At 34.4% G+C, this 20,682-nt stretch overlaps 1 protein-coding gene across 4 annotated transcripts in view; it reads left to right on the top strand.

Moving 5' to 3' along the window:
- RABGAP1L (RAB GTPase activating protein 1 like) overlaps positions 1-20,682 on the top strand; it is a 718,780-nt gene that overhangs the window by 182,897 nt on the left and 515,201 nt on the right. For all 4 annotated transcript variants that reach the window (XM_032291661.1, XM_032291664.1, XM_032291663.1 and 1 more), the window contains 2 exons: positions 556-649; positions 17,731-17,881. In XM_032291661.1, coding sequence (XP_032147552.1) covers positions 556-649; positions 17,731-17,881 — 245 coding nt within the window. The remainder of the gene's footprint in view (positions 1-555; positions 650-17,730; positions 17,882-20,682) is intronic.

Below are 20,682 nucleotides of genomic sequence, written 5' to 3'. Positions count from 1 at the left end.
AAAATTGCTATATAAACAGTTTTTTTTTTTCTTTTGTTTAAAATAATATTTTTTTTTTATATAATTTTTAAAAAACTTTTTTTTTTTTTTTTTTTTTTAACACATTTCTGGTTGTTTGTGTGTTCATATCATAATACGTATGTCTCTCAGTGTTATAGTTAGGTATATGTGTTTGACCCTTAATTTTCATGTTTGTTGGTCCCATTAATAAAATTTGAGAATATGTGGTGAGTAGAACACCATATAGGAATTTCCAATTGTGCTACCATTAGCCTTTAAACATTACTCTTTGGAAACAGCTGTTTATTTATAGGTATTTTGAGTTTCATGTTATGTAAACTGTATATGAGATTTTCATACAAGTTTGTTTTTTTAAAATATCTAGGCACTAAAGATAAATTAATGAAGTTATTACCATTATTTTTGCAATGCATGTAATAATATCAAGAGAAGTTTGTTTTATTAAACAGAGACATGTTTCTTGTTTTATGATATATAAAGTATCTACTGTAATATATAAAATAATGTTTGTTGGTTTTTGCGTTTCTTCTGCAGAGAGTGATAATGAACTGTCAAGTGGAACAGGTGATGTGTCTAAGGATTGTCCTGAGAAGATCCTATATTCTTGGGGAGAATTGCTAGGAAAATGGTAAAATTTTATTTTTCGTACTGAAAATTTTATGTTTACAGAGTTGATGTTAATTTGTTGTATTAATCAAAATCTATGTGTTAAAATAGATTTTAAAGGATTAATATTAAAATCTATCTTAATATCTTAATGTAGTTTAAAAACTTAAAATACAATTTAGACATACTCTTTATGTTTGGCTAGGTCTTCATCCCCAGTGTGGTTTTATTTAACGTACTTTTGGAAGATGTCTTTGTCTTATTGTTTCACTTAGACCTTATTATGTGTCTTATTATTTAATATTATTTAACACAGTCAATTTTATGCTATATTGCCAATGCATTTAAATGTATACTGTTAAAGAGTTACATTTTTTAAAACGAAGTCTATTACCACTAAAGGGGGCTGTATAGTTTAGAATTTCTCTTTTACCATTGATTGTTAACTGACACAGCTTGTTTTGTTCTTTCTAACTAAAACTATTACTTTAAATTTTGGGGTATTTTATGTGGAATTACAAAAAAAGTACTCTTTCTATTATATTAAGTACTCTTTATATTTATGTTAAACACATTTTTAAAAGGATAATTATGACAATATATGTTAGTGTAATAAAAAAAATCCTTCCCACAAAAAAATTCCTCATACTAGTGTAGACATAGAAATTCAATTTATTTTTAAATATGCATATCAGATTACATGCATGTAGGTAGTCCAGGGGAGACTCTAAAGTCTGGGCAGAATTTCACAGTTCAGTAGAGGAAAGAATAATTTAAACCTCTTTTATCTTTTCAAGAGATAATTGGATGCTCCTTATGATAGTCTGTATGCATCCCGAGAGTTTACTGTGTTATAATTTAGGAAATATGTGTTTACCCTTCTAACCGCTGGAAGACTCATGATTTTTCATTGTAAAATCTGGAGACTAGGTTTATCAAATTTGGACCAAAGTATTGGGCTTGTTATTATTTTTAAGGAGATAAACCCTGAATGGCCAGCTGCGTCTCCTTTATTAAGGAAAGAAAATTTCATTTTATTTATCCTTACACATATCATGTAAAATGAACACATTTCAGAGAACTTATTTAACTCATTAACTAATGAATGTCAACATAAAATAATCAAAAGGGTCAGAATCTAATTTAAAGAGAATTTAATCAATAGCAAAATAATGAGCATGGACCACACAGAAATACCAACTCTAAAGGAATGCAATCAGCCGTCCAAAGTAGGGAAGTTAAGATTTCATTTACATAGGCAGAGGCAAAGGAGTTTTTAGCAGGATTACAACATTATTCATACAGGGCTAGTGCATAGTTACAGCAATTTGGTTGGTTATAGGGAAATGTTAAAAATGTTTTTTTTAACATTTTTCTTACAGAGGGTGCAATAATCACAAGTTTTCTGTTATCTGGTCTAAGTGAAGCAGAATGACAAAAGGGATGTTAATCTATGACAAGGGTCTTTAATGAAGAAGGCAAGAGATTTTTGTCTATGACATCATTCAATTCTCTCTAGCTATTGTACAAAACAAGAAAGATGAGATTTAATCTATAATCCAAGAACAGAAGTTATAACCATATGTGACTCAGATGACAGTCACATCTCTCTCAAGACTTAAAGTGGTTTTTTTTTTTTTTTGGTTCCCATAGCTTTCAAGTTTTATTTTCACATGGAGCACCAGTAAGGTAGTAGAGCCAGTCAAAATAAGGATTTGATTTGGAGATTTATTTTCTTTACCTGGCAATTCATTTGCACTACCTTGAATGGGAATCATTTGCATAGCTATGGACAGTAACAGTAAACATTTGCATGGCCATTATGTTATATATGTTGAGAGTTGTAAACTAGCCTAGTCAAAGATAAACAAAGACACACACTTCTGCATTGTCACGCAATTCCCAGATGTTCCAGCATTCCATTGAAATGATGTTCAGTAATCTTTTTGTCCATTTCAAAAATCTTTCACAATTTTACCCCACACTGTGTCCAGAATCTAATTTACTCATTTGCAAGCATTGTCCACCTAAATCTAAATTTATCTCATATGTTTTTATCTGTTTTATTTAGGGTTACTGTCTTCCTTTACTTTAAGAGGAACAGTTTTCTTTTTAGATGATCCTGATTTAGGAGAATTTCAATGGGGGATGAAGATGGGCAGGAGGTGAGATGGGAGAGTGTGTTCTGGTTAGAGGCAGAGGACTTTTTTAGTCTCAATCCAGGCTGGGAAACAGGAACCATGCTAAACTTTTTAAACAGAAGCATTTTAATGCAGATATTTGGCTTACATTGTGTTATAAGGTTGAGATATCAGAAAGGAGACATTACAACTGGAGTAACCCAAGTAGTAGGAAACAGCTATGGCATATAGGACTGGAGAATAAAATGAAAGAAGTACTGTTACCAGAATCTAGGAATTCAGAAGAGGTCTGAGGAGCTGAAGCAGGGATCTCTGAAGAAGACTGCATCCTGGTTGTGTAGAATTCTGAGGATACTCATAGCAGCTAGTGTTTAGAAGGAACTGTCAGAGTAGGGGACAACTGGTTAGTTCCACATTTCTGAAGAGATACCCAGGTCATGGAGTGGGTGAGGGAAGACTGTATCATTGGTGCTGGTACTTGTTGGCCTGGCTAGTATTAGTATTTTTCAGGAATTATGGTATAGCTGGTGCTGGCAATGGAATTCTTTCTTCCGTTCTTCTACCTTCCAGCTGTACATGATTATTACTCATTGGCAGAACCTAACCTGGAAGCCGTTGGGCAAGGGAGTTTGGGATATGTAGTCTGCAGATTCTCAGTCCTTGCATCTTTGAGCAGAATACAGAAGGGTGGGCTTGAGGCTGATAGGCAGTAGGTAAATGACTAGAAAAGGGGAAAAGCTGGGCCTAATTACCATTTACCCATTTATCTGGGCCAATTGAATTAGGCATTTCTAATATCCACACTTTTTAGGTATTTATTTATTAGGAACACTGATAAATCAAGAAAAAAAAAAAAAAACAGCACCAACAGCTTGTCGTAATCTTCTTCATCTTTGGTCTGAAAGTGTACTTTTGTGGTCCAGCTGTATGGATGTGATGGATAGCAGTGGATATAATGGTAGCATAGGCTTTGATTCCACAGGTTGGCTTCTGTTGTTACGTGGTTTCTTCCTTCCCCACTTCAAGTTATTCCTAAGCCTGGGGGAAGGCTTAGGAATTTATGGACCTCAATGCGCCATAGAAATAAGCAGCATGTCTCCTGTAGCAGCTCTACTCTATGGCCAGAACTTATTTTTCCCCAGTTCTCTGGTCAAGAACAGGGGCATACTCTTCCACTGTGGCTACTTCATAAAACAAGGGCTCCCTTCTTACTGGATTTCTCATTACTGAGAATTGGGTGCTTACTATTTACGGACCCAACACATTCATTCTTTCTAGTATAGAAAAATACAGCAATACCTAGAACTAACACCTTATCCTCCAATGGAAATTAATCAGCAACAGAGCTCTTAGATACTCTCTATATAGGTATTGTGGAAACTAATTTTCTTTGGATAAGATGTTTCTTCTTGTCCATAATTTACTCTTAGAGACAAAAGAATTTCAACTTGATGAGATCTATGGAAGGAGAATATAATTTAATGGGAAAAAATACATTATGCTAAAACTCAGAACTCGATTAGAGTTCAAGTTGTAGTGCTAACTTGATAGGTGGCTTGCATAAGTGATTTAGCCTTTTTGGGTTCCATTTTTCCAGTGAAGCGTTTATAAACTTGTTCATGCATGCATGCTTTGTCTTTCAGAAATAGAATAACGTTTGCAAAGTTTTGTTTTGTTTTTCTTTTTCCTAGCCCTTAGATTGAGAAAATACCTTAATTTTTACTGTGTCTTTTTATGGTTTGGGATTATATCACCATTCTTGAGGAATTTACAGTAACAGTCTGGACTCTTTCATTTAAGAGAATATGCACAGACATCACACTTTCTTGATTCTTAGATGAAATTTAGTTAAAAGTCCACATGTTCATTGGGAGAAATGGGAAGGTGAGAATGGTTGGGAAGAGAAGTAGAGGCAGACATTGTCTTTTTGTCAGTCTTTTTGATTTTAAATTATTAATCCATAACCTTTCTACCTGGCAGTTAATATTCTAAAACTATAAACAAAATTTAATATAGAAAAAATATTATGTTTTTCTTTTTTGCCTTTGCATGCCCTTATTTCAAAATAGATTTAAAATTCATGGCATATTATACTAGAAAACAAGTCTGTCAATGATCTAAGCTTCTATCTTTAGATACCAGGAAAAAAAGAGAAAATTAAACCTAAAGCAAGCAGAAGCAAGGAAATAAGAACAAAAATAAATGGAATTGAGAAGAACACTACAGAAAATCAGTCAAAATGAAGCTGATTTTTTTTTTTTTTTTTTGACGAAGTCTCACTCTGTCGCGCCTGCTGGAGTGCAATGGCACGATCTCGGCTCACTGCAACCTCTGCCTTCCAGGTTCAAGTGATTCTCCTGCCTCAGCCTCCTGAGTAGCTGGGACTATGGGCATACGCCACCATGCCTGGCTGATTTTTGTATTTTTTAGTAGAGATGGGGTTTCACCATATTGTTCAGGATGGTCTTTAATTCCTGACCTCTGGTGATCCACCCACCTCGGTCTCCCAAAGTGCTGGATTTACAGTGAAGCTGATTTTTATAAAAATTAATATATTTGATAAACATCTAACTAGACTGATCAAGAAAAACAAGGAAGAGAGAAAACACAGATGCAAGAATCATCTGTAATCATCATTACAGATCACTACAGACATTACAAGTGTATAAAAGAATATTATAAGCAACTCACTGCCTATTAATTTAGAAGCTTAGGTGAAATTGACAAACACTTGAAAGTCATAAATTGCCAAAGCTTACCTGAAATAAATAACCTGAATAGTCCTATATTAGTTGACAAAATTGAATTCATAGGTTAAAAGTTTTCAATAGAGAAAACTTGAGGCCAAACTGGCAAATTCTACCAAATATTTAAGAAAAAAATAATAAGGCTGGGTGCAGTGGCTCATGCCTGTAATACCAGCATTTTGGGAGGCCAAGGCAAGCGGATCACTTGAGGCCGTGAGTTTGAGAACAGCCACAGTTGTGTTGGCCAGGCTGTTCTCAAACTCAGAATACCAACAAAGTTAGCCAGGCATGGTGGTATGCACCTGTAATCCCAGCTACTCGGGAAGCTGAGACACAAGAATTGCCTCAATCTAGGGGCAGAGGTTGCAGTGAGCCAAGATTGCACCACTGCACTCCAGCCTGGGCCACACAGCAAGACTCTGTCTCAAAATAAACAAATAAATAAAAAGAAAAAGAAAGAATATACATTCTACACAAACTTGTCCAGAATACACAAGAGAAGGCGATATTTCCAACTAATTTATGTCACTTGCTTACCATGATATCAAAACCAGAAGTAAATATTACAAAAAAGAAAATTGCAGACCAGTATCCCTCCTGAATATAGACTAAAAAATCCTCAACAAGTCCTAGCATATCAAATCCAACAATATATAAAATTTAAAAAGGATAATGTAGCATGAGTATGTGGGATGTATTTTGGGAATGCAAGTCTCCTTTGACGTTTGAAAATAAATCGGTGTTATTCATTTATATCAATAGGCTAAAGAAGAAAAACCATATAATCATTTCAATAGATGCAAAAAAAGCATTTGACCAAATTTAACATTCATTCTTGATAAATTTGACCAAATTCAGCATTCATTCATGATTAAAAAAATAAAACAGGAAAAACCTCTCAGCCAGCTAGGAATACAAGGGAGCTCTTAATCTGATAAAAAGTTACTTATGAAAAACCTACAGCTAACATTTAACTTAAGAATGATAGATCCCAAGATTAGGAATAAGGTAGGGATATCTACTGCCATGACTCTTACTCAGCTTAGTATTAGAGGTCTTACTGAGTGCAGTAGGCAAGAAAAAGAAATAAAAGACAAAAGAGATTGGAAAGGAACATATAAGACTATCTCTATTTGCAGAGATGTGATTATCTGTGTAGGAAACCCCAAGGAATCTACAAAACAAACAAAAAACTCTTAGATCTAATAAATTTTACAGTGTTAAAAGATACAAGCTCAATATGTGCACATCAGTTTTATTTCTATATATTAGCAATGAAAAACTGGAACTAGAAATTTTGAAACAAAAAAGCACCATAAAAGAAAACCATGAAATAGGCAGAAATCTAACAAATTGTGAGCTAGATATATACTTGGACATACTTGAAAACAGTAATCAAAGAAATCAAAGAAGAGAGAAATAAATGAAGATATATTTCATGTTCATGGAATGAAAGTTTCAATATTGTTAAGATTTCAATTCTTCCCAAACTAATCTTAAAATTAGTGCAATTTCAATAGAAATATATCAGCAGACTTTTTGGTAGCAACGAACAAGCTGATTTTAAAATTTATATAGACAGGCAGAGTAACTAGAATAGCCAAAACAATTTTGAAAGTGAAGAACAAAATGGAAAGACAAGCTACAATAATCAAAAGAGTATTGATACAAGGATAGACACTGAGAATTGTGGCACAGAACAGAGAGTTCAGAAATAGAGCCACACAATCTAAAGAGACATTTTCTAAAGAAGACATACAGATGGCCAAGTAGCACATAAAAATATGCTCAATATCATTAAGTATCTGGGAAATGCCAATCAAAGCTACAGTGAGATACCACTTCATACCCACTACAACGTCAACAATCACAAAGACAGATAATAACAAATGTTGGCAAGGATGTGGAGAAATTGAAAATGTAGCATAGCAACTGAAAGTCTCATATGTTACTGGTGGAAATGCAAAATGGTGCAGCCATTTTGGAAAATAGCCTGGTATTTGTCATAAAGTTGAAGGTACTTCTTATACCACCCAGCAATTCCAATCCCACTGCTGTGTATTTACCAAAGTGAAATTAAAACTTGTATGTGAATGTTTATGATAGCTTTGTTCATAATTGCCTCAAACTGCAAACAACCGAAATGTCCTTCAGAAGTAAATGGATCAACTATCTGTTGTGTATTCATTTTATGGAATACCACTGAGCAGTTAAAAGAGTGAACTGATAGACATCACAACTGATGGATCTCAAGTGCATCATGTTAAGTGACATAGCCAAAGTCGAATGACTTAATACTATGTTATTCTATTTGTGTGAATTCTAGAAAAGCCAAAACTATCATCATAAGAAGCATGTCGGTAGTTGTCAATGACTGGTGATATTGACTACAATAGGGTCCAGGGGATTTGGGTGTGGGAGGAACGATGGAACTATCCTATATCTTGGTTACGGTGGTGGTCACACATCTATATGCATTTGTCAAAACTCACAGAATTGTATACTAAAATCATGAGTTTTACTGTGTATAAGTTGTGCCTTAAATAAGTGGGAAGTCACAATTATTTGACTAGTAGTTGTCAAATTATTGCTAGTAGTTACTGAAGTGAGAATAGTATCACTAAATGAAAAAAAGGAAACAAAATGAAATGTATGTCTTATACATAGATGGCTATTTGAAGTGTGTTCTTTTCTCTTGTCAGAACAGTTCCTTCATTATACCTTCATACTCATTTTTCTCTCTTTATTTTGTAGTATTTATTATAGGGCTCTGTCTTGACTAACTTTTCTCTTCTTATCCTCCAAAGTTGCATCAAATGCACGTGACCTCCTTAAAGTCAATGTTGTTTTAGAGACATCTGCAGTGCCTAGAGTATAGTAGGTACTCAATTTGTATTTATTGACTGAATTTTTGATTGAAGTATCTCTGACCATTACAGATTTCTGTCCAATTTTATGAACATTTTATATATCTGTATTTGGTAGTTAATTATTTTTGTCTTCTATAATTTTTAATAAATCTAAGTTGTAATATTCTGTTAGATTATACATAGATTCATTTTTCTTATATCTGGCTTCATCTTGAATCCTGGGACTGTTACTTGACAACTTTGTGTCTTGATCATGTCATGGTGAGATATTTTGATTTAAACATTTTAAAGATGACATTCTGACTGCCGAATGAAAAGTGAATTTTAAGGGAAAAAAGATGGAAGCAGGCAGAATAGTTAGAATGCTATTGTAAATAATCCAGGGGAGAGATAATGATGTCTTGCACTAGGCTGGTAGCAGAAGGTGACATGCAATCAAATTCTGAATATATTTTAAGAGAGGGCTGATAGTATTTGCTTCTGTTTTCTGTGTGGCCTGAGAAAAATAAATAACAGACCACTGGTGTCAGTTTTTGGCCTGAGCTACTAGAAGACTTGCCATTTACCCACATATAGGAGAAGAAGAGGGATTTGGAGGATAAAACCAAGATTTTGGAGATGTTGAGATGCATTTTAGACATCCAAGTGACTATGTCCATTAGTCAATTATATATTACATATAACACAGAGTTTAAGGGAAAGATAGGGAAGGAAATATGAGTTTGGGAGTCATTAGTATATAGATAGTTTTTAAAGTGGTTAGAGTGAAATGGGCGAGATTACTTAGGGAGTGAGTTTAGATAAAGACATCATCCAAAGACTGCACCCTGGACCACTCCAGTGTTTGGGAGTTGGAAATACGAGGAGGATCATGCAGAGGAGCCCAAGAAAGCACAACCAGTGAGGTAGGAGAAGAATCAAGATAGAAATCAAGTTAACTGAGTCTATCAAGAAGGAGACAGTAATCAAGTACTGATAGGTCAAGTCCCATGAATCCTAGAATTCCATTGGGTTCACCAATCTAGGTGTCACTGGTGACCTTAAGAGCAGTTTCAATGGAGAGGCAGGAGTGAAAGCCCAGTTGGATTGGAAATCAGCAGATACAGATAGCTCTTAAAAATAGTTTTGCTATAGAGGGATGATAGGAAATGAGGACACATTAGTAAGTGGATGTGGGCTGAAAGTTTTTTTTATTAAAATGGGCAATATAGCATGTTTGTATGTTGTTGGAAAGGATGTTGTAGAGAAAATCTGCTAGTGTCAGAGGGAGAGGACATAATTGTAGGAGAAATTGATGAATAGGCAAGAGAAGATGTATGTATTGACTGGTGGAGGGGTAGAATTTAGGAGCAGAGATAGCTCATTGTAATAGAAGGAAAGGTGAGGTATGGCTACAAAGGTAATAACTGACAGTTAAGTGTACTTACTATGTGCCATGTTCTATTCTAAGCACTCTCCATGTGTTAGTGAACTTAATCATTGCAGCAGGTCTCGGAGGTAGGTACTATTATTATCTTCATTTTAGAGATGAGAAAACTGAGGCATAGCTATGTTAGGTAGCTAGTATAAAAATACATGAAACATAATGGCAGCAAGTAAGTAACTTGCTCAAGGTCTCACAGCTGATAAGTAATTTGCCCATGATCATAGAGCCAGTAAATGACAGAGCCACTATTTGAATCGAGACACCCTGGCTTTAGAGTCAGAACTTTTTATTTGTTTGTTTGTTTGAGATGGAGTTTCACTCTTGTTGCCCAGGCTGGAGTACAGTGGTGACCTTGGCTCACTGCAACCTCTGCTTCCTGGGCTCAAGTAATTTTCCTCCCTCAGCTTCCCAAGTGGCTGGAATTATAGGCACGTGCCACCATGCCCTGCTGATTTTTGTATTTTTAGTAGAGACAGGGTTTTGCCATGTTGGCCAGGCTAGTCTCCAACTCCTGACCTCAGGTGATCCGCTAGCCTTCTTCTCCCAAAGTGCTGTGATTACAGGTGTGAGCCACTGCACCCGGCCATTAGAGCCAGAACGTTTTTAACCAGGTGGGCAGGTTGCCATTACCTACCTAAATATAGATAGGTTGCTAGATTCATTTTTATAAGAGCATGTAGGAGTTCTAGTGAGTGAGTGAATAAACTAGGAAAATTGATACCCAGGTAGTACTTGAAGCTTCTAATCATGAGTTTAAAGAGATATTATGAGAATGCCAGTATGGTGGGTAAGAAAACAAAATATTTTGATGACTAAATAAACAACCACATAGAGATCTCCACTCAATTCTAAAATGCAAGATTTATCACTTGCTTCAATATAAATTTATGAGGCATCATCTTAGGCTCTTAGAAATACATAGAAAACAACATAGTTTCTACCTTTGAGGTTTATAATCAATGTGGGTGGGAATGCATACTCATAAGAGATTATTTAATAAAGTAACAAACACTGAGGCTGTTTCAAATTTCTTTATCATTTTTTCCTGTAAAATGATAAGTACATTCATTCATTCAACTTTTAAATTTTAATCATCTACTCTTTCTTAGGGACTTTAACAGACAGTGCTGATTTAAGGATGAGTGAGAGATAGTTTCTACCGTCAAAGTTTACCATGTTATAGAGGCATGTAGACCTTTAAACAAAATTTTGATATAATAAATGAATCCTTCTATAAGCATTGTAGACCTAATGGAAATTTTTGAATGTCCATAGAAGTAAAATAATACAGTGAAGCTTCATATGCCCACTGCCCAACTTCAATAATTATCAACGTAAAGACAATATTCAATAAATTTCTTTAAGCTGAGATTCCCATTGGTGTTTTGATTTGGAAGGTAATATTGGAGTAGGAAGAACACTGATTAACAGAGAAACTAATTGGGAGGTAATTGCATAGGTTGAGGATATCTGTAGCAAACTCACAGTCTCTGTGTATGGAGAGGAGGCTCCAAATGGAAAAAGACTTTTGAGGTAGAATTCACATAGTTTCTCAGCTGAAATTCAGTGTACATTGTTTTCAGAAATAAAATATTTCTAATAATCTTATTAATGGACTTTAAGAAATTATTTAGAAGTCTCAGGGAACTGTTTTTAAAAAACTAAGATAATTGATTCTTAGACCTTTAGAAAATTTGTTGGCTCTTTTACAATTCAATTTTTTTTTTTTACTTTGGATCATTATAATTATGTCATGATATGAAAAAGATAACAATTGCGCAAACTACAAAAGTATAAACTGTGTCTTTTATACAAGGATTGTCAAAAATTTTTAATTGTGCTCAGAATTTCTTTTTGAAACATTCGATTTAGAAACTTCCTAAGTCTCAAGAATAATACATAGGCATTTACATAAAGATATTTTTGTGATTTATGTAGGTAAAGCACCTGTCATTTGGAGCCCTATACTTTGTGCTTTAGGGAAATATATAAACATATTTTTGAGACACAGTCTCACTCTGTTGCTAGGCTGGAGTGCAGTGGCACAATCTCGGCTCTCTACAACATCCGCCTCCTGGGTTCAAGTGATTCTCTTGCCTCAGCCTCCTGAGTAACTGGGATTGCAGGTACATGCCACCACGCCCAGCTGATTTTTGTATTTTTGGTAGAGACGGGGTTTTACCATGTTGGCCAGGATGGTCTTGATCTCTTGACTTTGTGAACAACTCGCCTCAGCCTCCCAAAGTGCTGGGATTACAGGCATGAGCCGCTGTACCCGGCCTGGGGAAATATTTTTTAAAGTGATGAGACAGTATGTATTCTCAATGAAATTTTAAATGTGTTTGAAAATATTTTGAACTTAAATAGCTAGATCATTCTATTAAAAAAGCAAAACATGAACAAAGTCAGAATTCACATAATTAAATATGCTATCCGAAAGATGTAAAAGAAAAATATTTAAATGCTAATTTGAAATAATTAGAAAAAATAAAAATAATATAGAAAATAAAACTAAGAGCAGACAGTATAAAAAGTTCAGGAATGGAGATCTTTACAACAAATTGGAGTTAAAGGTATGTTGAAGAAATAACTACATGAAAAAAGCAAGTGAGCTAAAGAAAGAAAGGTTGAGAGAGGAAAAAAAAACATTTGTGATGAGAGAACTTGTCAAAACAAAACTAAAAGTGTTAGCAAGATTTCTTTTTTATGTTGAATATGTTCAGAATGGTAGTGGTGATGATTTAACTACTAGTTATTTAAAAGATTTGAGGAATTAGGTAGAATAATATCTGGATAACTGCTTCAGGGTTTGAAATATGTGGAAAACTTGAAAAAGTTTAAAGACCAAAAAAAAAAAAAAAAAAAGGTAATGCTCACTGTGGCTACTTAGTCATAAGTCAACTTTTATCAGGAAGAGTATTATGCAGGAAGATTTTCTAACCAAAAAAATTAAGTGAACATCGGAGGATAAAATTGGGTATTGGATTATTACATCAAGTAAAATCACCTTCAAATTAGTCATTCTCTTTTATTGAATATGAGAAAATTGATACATATTTAATAGGCATTTTAATTATATTTTTTGTGGCTATTCATTACTTATCAGAGTGGGAAAATGTATTTGAATCAGTATGCTTTTCATCTTCATAATGACCTTTATGTTTTTTTTTGAAACATTTCTTAATGTAGGTATAATATATAACTTCTCTGTATCTAATGCTCATTATTGCGGGCTGGAGAAATCTCCAACCTTTCTTGATGCTACCTCATCTTTTAATTTCAGTTGTAGTTCTTTTGTCTTGTGGAGACAACTTTTTCAAATGGGTCTTGCTGCTGCCGTCATATTCTCATATCTAGTAGCCACCTACTTCTGCCTCCCCTCTATCAAAATTGCTGTAATTCCATTGGTGACTTTTCAGTGGTCACATTCAATGACTTTTGTCCCCCTCATCTCTTGCTTTTTCTGCTGTTTTTGTTAGAAATAACACTTCCCCTTTGAAATTTTATCTCCCAGTAGACACCTTTAAAAGTAGAGTTCTTATACGCCTAAGTCATTTCAAGAAAACCCTCTTTGAAGGCAAAGAAAGTCCACTAGATGAGTCCATGACATTTTTTTATCCTATTAAATTCAATGAGAATGTTTGCTTCTAAAAAAGCATTCCTTTTTGTTTAGCTTTAGTAATTGACATACTCATTTTATTTCGTAATTATATTCATTCCTTTATCAAAAAGATATTTAATGCCTTTTATATGCGGGGCACTGTTCTAGGTGTTTAAGATATATAAGTAAAGAAGACAAATATTCTTGCCCTTGTGGAGTTTCTATTAATGCATTAAAACCTAACCAATTACTGTATGATTAATACATAATTGGTTTATGTGTGACTTTAAAAATAATTGTATTAGGTATCCATCTTGTTTCTAGGGTAGAGTTCAGCATGTATTAGAACTGATTGCCTATTTTCAAGTTCCTGTTAGCTGCAGTCAATGTATAAAAGCAATGGCAATGTGTAGTTACATTTTGATCTGAAATATTGAAAGCAATGATTATTTTTATAAATTTATTTTTTACTTATTTGGATCCTCTCTGATCATAGATATATGCTAGCAGCATCTGGCTTAATATTTATTAGTACCTCTCAAGTGATAGGGTGCTGTATGTAATATGGTTATTGCTCTGCCGTTTCTTGGGATAACCAGTAAAACAAGGCTGTTAATCAGGCACTGTTATGAGTGACCCAGTTCTTTTTAAATGTCAGTCTTTAAAGATAAATAGTGCCTCAGTTTTTATGAGAGGAGGAAAGATATTTTTGGTTATGCCTGGCTGAATAAGTGGCTGAGGATAAGCTAGAAACTGAATGTCAACTGAGTTGGGCTATCTTACGGTAAAGTATTCATTGGGAATTGTTGACTATTAAACTTAAGGGGTATGTATATATATGCATGTATGCATGTATAGGAAGAGGTATTCAGACTTTAAAATATTAGTTAAATCATACAAAACGGTTTGAGCCTACTGAATATTTCATCAAACTGCTTGTTATTTTCATCCTGCCTACAATATTGGAAATACATTGTGGAAGGACCAGTAAATGTTAGGAGGCTGTTGTAGAGGTCTAGGGAGGATGAAGTTGGTTGCAGTCGAGATAGAAATGCATGAACTTGGTAGAGGTTGAGAAAATAAGATATATTAGACTTGGATTAGTAATAGATGATGGAGCAAAAATACCTCCAGGTTTCCAGTTTGGATGGATTGTGGTAATAGCCTCTTAGGTGGAATACCCTGGAAAATAACCAGGTTTAGGGAGAAGAAACTGAGTCAGACTTGGACATTTTGATTTTGACGTTCCTTTGAGCTTCTGGAACTCAGGATACATGTTTATAGGTGATAATGCATACAGACAAGAAAATGAAAGAGATCACTGAGGGCAAGAGTAGAAAGACAGGACTATAAGCACTTAAGAGGTTAGTAGAGGAGAAACAATCAACAATGGAGTTCGTGAAGGTGGATAAAGAGGTAGTACTTTGTCACTGAAGCCAAGGAAAACAGAGTGGTCAACAGTGAAAGGACTGAAAATATGTCTTGAATCCAGTGGGGCCTGGAGGGAGGTCATAGATCATTTAAGTGACAACTTTTCAAGGAGAGATGCAGAATCCATACTGAACTGAATTGAGAAAGGAGTTGGAGGGGAGGAAATAGAGATTGTGCTTCTATACCAACTCTTGAAATTTGTTGCACAGGCTAAGAGTATGATGGAGAATTACACATGGCATTGAAAAAGGGATTTTTAAAAATGTTTTTAATTTTTAAATTTTGAGACAGTGTCTTACTCAGACTCCCAGGCTTGTGTGATCTTAGCTCATTTAGTTCTGGGACTGGCTCAGGTGATTCTCCCACTTCAGCCTCCCAAGTAGCTGGGACTACAGGCATGTGCCACCATGTCTGGCTAATTTTTTGTATTTTGTTTTTTTGTAGAGATGGGGTTTTGCCATGTTACCCAGTCTGGAACTGGTCTGAACTCCTGGGCTCAAACAGTCTGCCTGCTTTGGCCTCCCAAAGTGCTGGGATTACGGACATGAGCCACTGTGCCCAGCCAAGAAAGGATTCTTTTACATGGAGTTTTAATTAATTTAATTCATTGGAGTTTTAATAGCTGTGGAGTCATAGTGATGACTTGCTGATCTCTATATAACTTGTAACATATACTAAATTTAACTATTTTGGATTTCCCTTACATGATATTATAAATTATGGGACTCATAATTCAGAGTATTTTGCATTGAATTTCAGAGGAAATGAGCTTTGCTCTTCACTGCTTTTAATTAACCCAGTTTTCTACACTAAAAGTACAGAAACTTAGCTACCCTTAAACCATATGTTTTTCCTATTCAAAAGTATAATCCGAGCCAAACATTAAATTACAAAAAGATTCCTTCATAACTGATCCTGGCTCTCTTGTGGCATACTATTCTTTGTCAAATAGTTTATTCAGGTGGAAGTCTTCTCAAGAATAATTAATACTTTTCCTCTACATTACATATTTTGTGAAACATAATTATCTATGATGTTTTTCCAAATTAATTAAAATTATGTTTTAATTTAAAGCTATGAGAAGAGTTTAAAGAATTGAAATGACTTTTTGTGTTTTATGATTACAAAAGAATTTTAAATCATTATAAATATTTCAGCAGCATAGGAAAACAAAAGGGCCACCTTCTATCTTAATTCTATTACACAGATATTTTGGAGTATGTTCTATATTATTTTTCTAGGCATGTCTAAAAGCAGGTTTCAAAATAGTGGGTATGTATGTGTATTTAAACTAACACCTATTTACTAATTTGAAACTTGCTTTTGTCATTTTGCAGAATAACTGTTATTTTAAGGTATTGTAGCATATTTAAGCATATAAGCTCTACCTTTTTCTAATTTATTTTTGCTTCAAGCCCATCAGTATTATCAGCTTAGTTTCTCTAAGCCAACAGTACAAAAGTTTAGTTAGAAAAGTCTAAAATAAACCATTGAATCTGATGGTTTAATGGGATGAGTTTACCTGAACTTGTTTCAGTTGTGGAAGTTATAGTTTTTTCTGAGGTAGCCCGATTATGACAGTATGGGGAAAGCAAGGAATATATTTTCAGAGGAGGGTATGCCACTACTGGGGTCTGAGCTAGAGGTGGAAGAGTGTGTATCATGTAGTCAAGTTGGTGGGAGGCCACTTTTAGAAAATAGACACGTGGATTCTATGACTTTTGAGGCTCAAAACTTGAAACCAGGGCCTGGGATGTTAGATCAAACCAGAGTACATTGTCAAGATTTGGAATCCCAGTGGTTGCACCAGAGTGAGCTGTAAGAGATAAAAAGGAAGCAGCAAATAAAGCCAAGTCTGAGCAAAAAGGCATAGAATATAGTTCCAGGTTCAAGCTAGGCACCAGGAAAAAGATGATAAATGAAATTACATTCACTATATTGAGATAAGCAATTCAGTTTCTTGGTCACATGGACATAGTAGCATGTTTACTATGTTGTGATCATTGATTTTAGGAGGAGAGATCTGTGCCTTTGTTCTGATGCTGCATACCCTTGGGATGTGGTAAAGCCTGAAAGTATACGTTGCTCCTCCCGCAAGGTGGAGTTTTGTAGGTTCTGGTGATTGTAGGAAAGGGCTATGTCCTTCCTTTAGTGAGCACTTGCTGTTGAGAGACAAATTCAGACACATAAACAATAATGAACTCTTCTTACTGGAAAACCTGTCTTAGGTAATTTTAACTTGGAAGATCATTGATATCTAAGTTTATGCTGGAACAAAGAATTCCAAGTAGATCATCAAGAGATAGGGCTTCCTGGAGGACCTTTGAGCCAGGATGTGGTGCCATGTAAAACTTGAGTATAATTTATATGCCTTATGTATCCTGTACTGTGGAGCCTGGTTTTGGCACTTGGCCTAGCTCAGCTTGGCCTCAGAGAAGGGGATATAGTTAAGGTGTAACAGGCCTATGATCCATTTCAGCATCATTTCCTGAACCCATTCCCTGCCACACATCATTGTCCAACTTGCTGTACATTCATTTCAGGGAATTCACATGGTTCTTTTTATGCCTTGAAATGTTGCCTTGAATTATATAACTAGCACATTAATTATTATGAATAAGTTCATAGGATGATTTTTAAAAGTAAATGAGAGGAAGAAAAAACTTTTCCTGGAGGTAGAATTACCAGGCTCACCAATAAAGAAGATGAGAAGAAAAGTTGAAGATATAATTGAGCTTAAGTAGTACTACTGTTTAATGCCCTGTCCCCAAACATTTTTCTCTTGACCCAGGCTTACACTTTTATATAAACTAATATACTTTTCATAGCAACTGCAGCTCAGGAGTTGTAAAGGGAGTGTGAATGGATTATTTTCTTGTCTTCTTAGGCACAATAACCTTGGTGCACGACCGAAAGGACTATCTACTCTGGTGAAGAGTGGCGTCCCCGAAGCATTGAGAGCAGAGGTATGGCAGTTACTGGCAGGCTGCCATGACAGCCAGGCAATGCTGGATAGATACCGAATTCTTATCACAAAGGTAGGAAGTTCTTTTTATATTATTTTCATTGGATGACCTATAAAATAAATTCAGTTTTCATAGCTCTCATAAGTCATAAATGCTTTGAGCTTCTTCATGAATCTGTTGAGGTTGTGAAGTCAGTACTTCTGCCTTTTGTTCTGAACACTTGTGGTGGTAAACAATGCACTTAGTCATCTATGAACACTGTATACCTTGGCTTTCATTTTTGTCATTCAACTGATTTTCTAATAGCTATTTACCAAATTGGAATATATTTATATTTCAGGTATTTTCTAACTTTTCAATTATCCTTCTTTAATTGTATGAGATTTATGTAGTTATAATCATACATAGTTACTATAGTGTAATTTAAAATAAAATTAAAATAAAATTAAAAATCGTAATGTACTTATGTCACCTTACATTTAGATGATGTGGGTACTTGCTCTTTTTCTGTCAGGGGCCCTTGGTTCCACTGTAAATTCCTTTGCTTATCTCTAAATACCTGGTTTTAGAACATAAGTAAAGGCAAGTGTTGGCCTTGACCCTAGACTCACCACCCTAGGTCTCACCACCTAATTTCTTAATCTACTCTAAATACTTCATTTTTAAATAATAGTAAATTTTTTTTTATTTAAAAAAAAAACCTCTTTTCATAAATAACATTTTTATAACCAAGATTTTGTTCCTCAGACTATATGAACTTTTAACTTTTTATCCACTGTTTTCTTTCCTTTTTGCCTCATTCCCTTCCATAAATACTTTCCAAGTGCCTAATATAATTAGTCACTGCTAAATTCAGGTTTAAAAAAAAAGAAAAAAAACAAAACTTTAACCTTTTTTTTTTTAAAGATTGATGGCCTCTACATTGGAATATGTAAGATGATCCATTGGTATGTGGGAAAAAATGTCTGAAGTTCCATTTGTATTTTTTTTAAATAAGTACACCAAAGGAAACTAAGCTGTACTTATATTTGGTGTGCCATATTACTGAGGCTTTATGAAGTCCTTGGGCCCAGTGGCCACTTGTCTCAGGTGGTTTGAGAGTGACCTCAGGGAAGAATGGAACATGCACACTTTGGAGGAATAATTGTGGGGTCCATACTCGTATATTAATTTCCACAATATTACAGTTTTCTTGCAGTTTGCATGTGTTAGATTAAGTGGATTTACAGGTAATCTAGTTTTAACTTAATCCTCATAAGATGTGTGATTGGTTTAAAAAGATTGATATTGCAGGATGCTGCATATCAAGTTACTAAAAAAATTTAATTAATATTATAATAATGACAAAGTAAATACGTTTGGAAGCAAACTCATAGAGATGGACATTTTGTAACATTTGGCAATTTAAACACCTCTGTGATTTTTTTTCATTGGAAAAATATGCATCACTATAAAAACTCGTACGTCTTCACACTTAAAAACCTGGAATCAGAAATTTTAAATATGTTTAAAACTTATACAAGTAGTTGCAGAGAATCTGGAACTGATTGTTAAAAGCATATAAACACAACACTTTCTGATTTATTCATATGAATACCTAGAAGTTGTTATGGTAGCATGTGCCTGGAGTCTCAGCTATTGAGAGGCTGAAGTGGGAGGACTCCTTGAGGCCAGGAATTAGAGGCTGTAATGTACCTATAACTAGTCACTACTCTCTGGCTTGGGCAACATAGCGAGACCCTGTCTCTTAAAAAAAAATAAATAAATAAAGACTACCTAGAGAAAGTAGATATTTTCTAGTCAAATTTCAACAAAATGATTGATGAGTGAGACTGAAAAAATGATATATGTCTACTTGGGTCCGTGGATCTTTGTAAGTCTTTTTTAGATACGATAACAAAACCATGAATCAAAAAACTGATGCAGAAACAAGTTTTCATTGTTGTTTTGTAAACTGCTATAACAAATATATTAAAAATAGTGACCCATATTTTATGATTATTTTCATATAAAATGTTTAGAATAGGCAAGCCTATAGAAACAGAAAGTAGACTAATGATTGCCAGGGGTTGGAGGAAGGAGGAATTGGGAGTCACTGCTAGCAGATATGAGATTTGTTTTTAGATGATGGAAATATTCTAGAATTAACTAGTGGTGACAGTTGTTCAACATTATGAATATGCTAAAAAACTCCTGAATAGTACACTTCAAAATGGTGAATTTTATGTTACATTTATCACAATAGAAAAATTTCACAAAATAAAAAAATAATGACCTATATTCAATATTGAATAGTATTTTGTAGCATTTTCAATTATCTTTTTTTACATCCTGTCTAAATTTCCATGCTTTATAATATCCATGATATGTTAATATAGTTGCTCTTGTACATGATAAATATATATATGTTAGTTGTTTATGCCTAGAAGTTTTTATCGATGGAGTTGATAAAAATTTTATTGATGGGTTGAAATGTTCAGAGACCATAACTCTGGGTGTCAGGTCACTTTTTCATGTAAATAATAAACTGTATACCTTCATTGGCTGCCATGAGGTAGGAGGTACTGCCATACCCCCTTTTTCACTAAGAGGCTTTCATGATTCATACCTTTTAAAACTTCAAGGTTTGGGAAAAATGTAAAGAATACCATTCCACAATATTCTTTATGAATTCTTGATAAACAGTGTATGTTCATATAGTGAGAAAATTTTTATCGTTTATACCAAACACCGTGGTAGTTTTAACTATACAACTCGCAAAAAAAAAAAAAAAAAAAAAAAAAAAAATAAAAAAAGAAAGAGAGGGGGGGGCAGGCGCGCATGTCTATTTCCAAAAGATTGGGAGGGGGGGGCGGGGGGATGGCTTGAGCCTA

Source organism: Sapajus apella, unplaced genomic scaffold (genome assembly GCF_009761245.1).
Source record: "Sapajus apella isolate SASKATOON/1434 unplaced genomic scaffold, GSC_monkey_1.0 scaffold25, whole genome shotgun sequence".
In the NCBI taxonomy this organism is placed as follows: domain Eukaryota; kingdom Metazoa; phylum Chordata; class Mammalia; order Primates; family Cebidae; genus Sapajus; species Sapajus apella.
The sequence above is the reverse complement of the archived record's forward strand: the minus strand, read 5'-3'. Positions and strand labels throughout refer to the sequence as shown.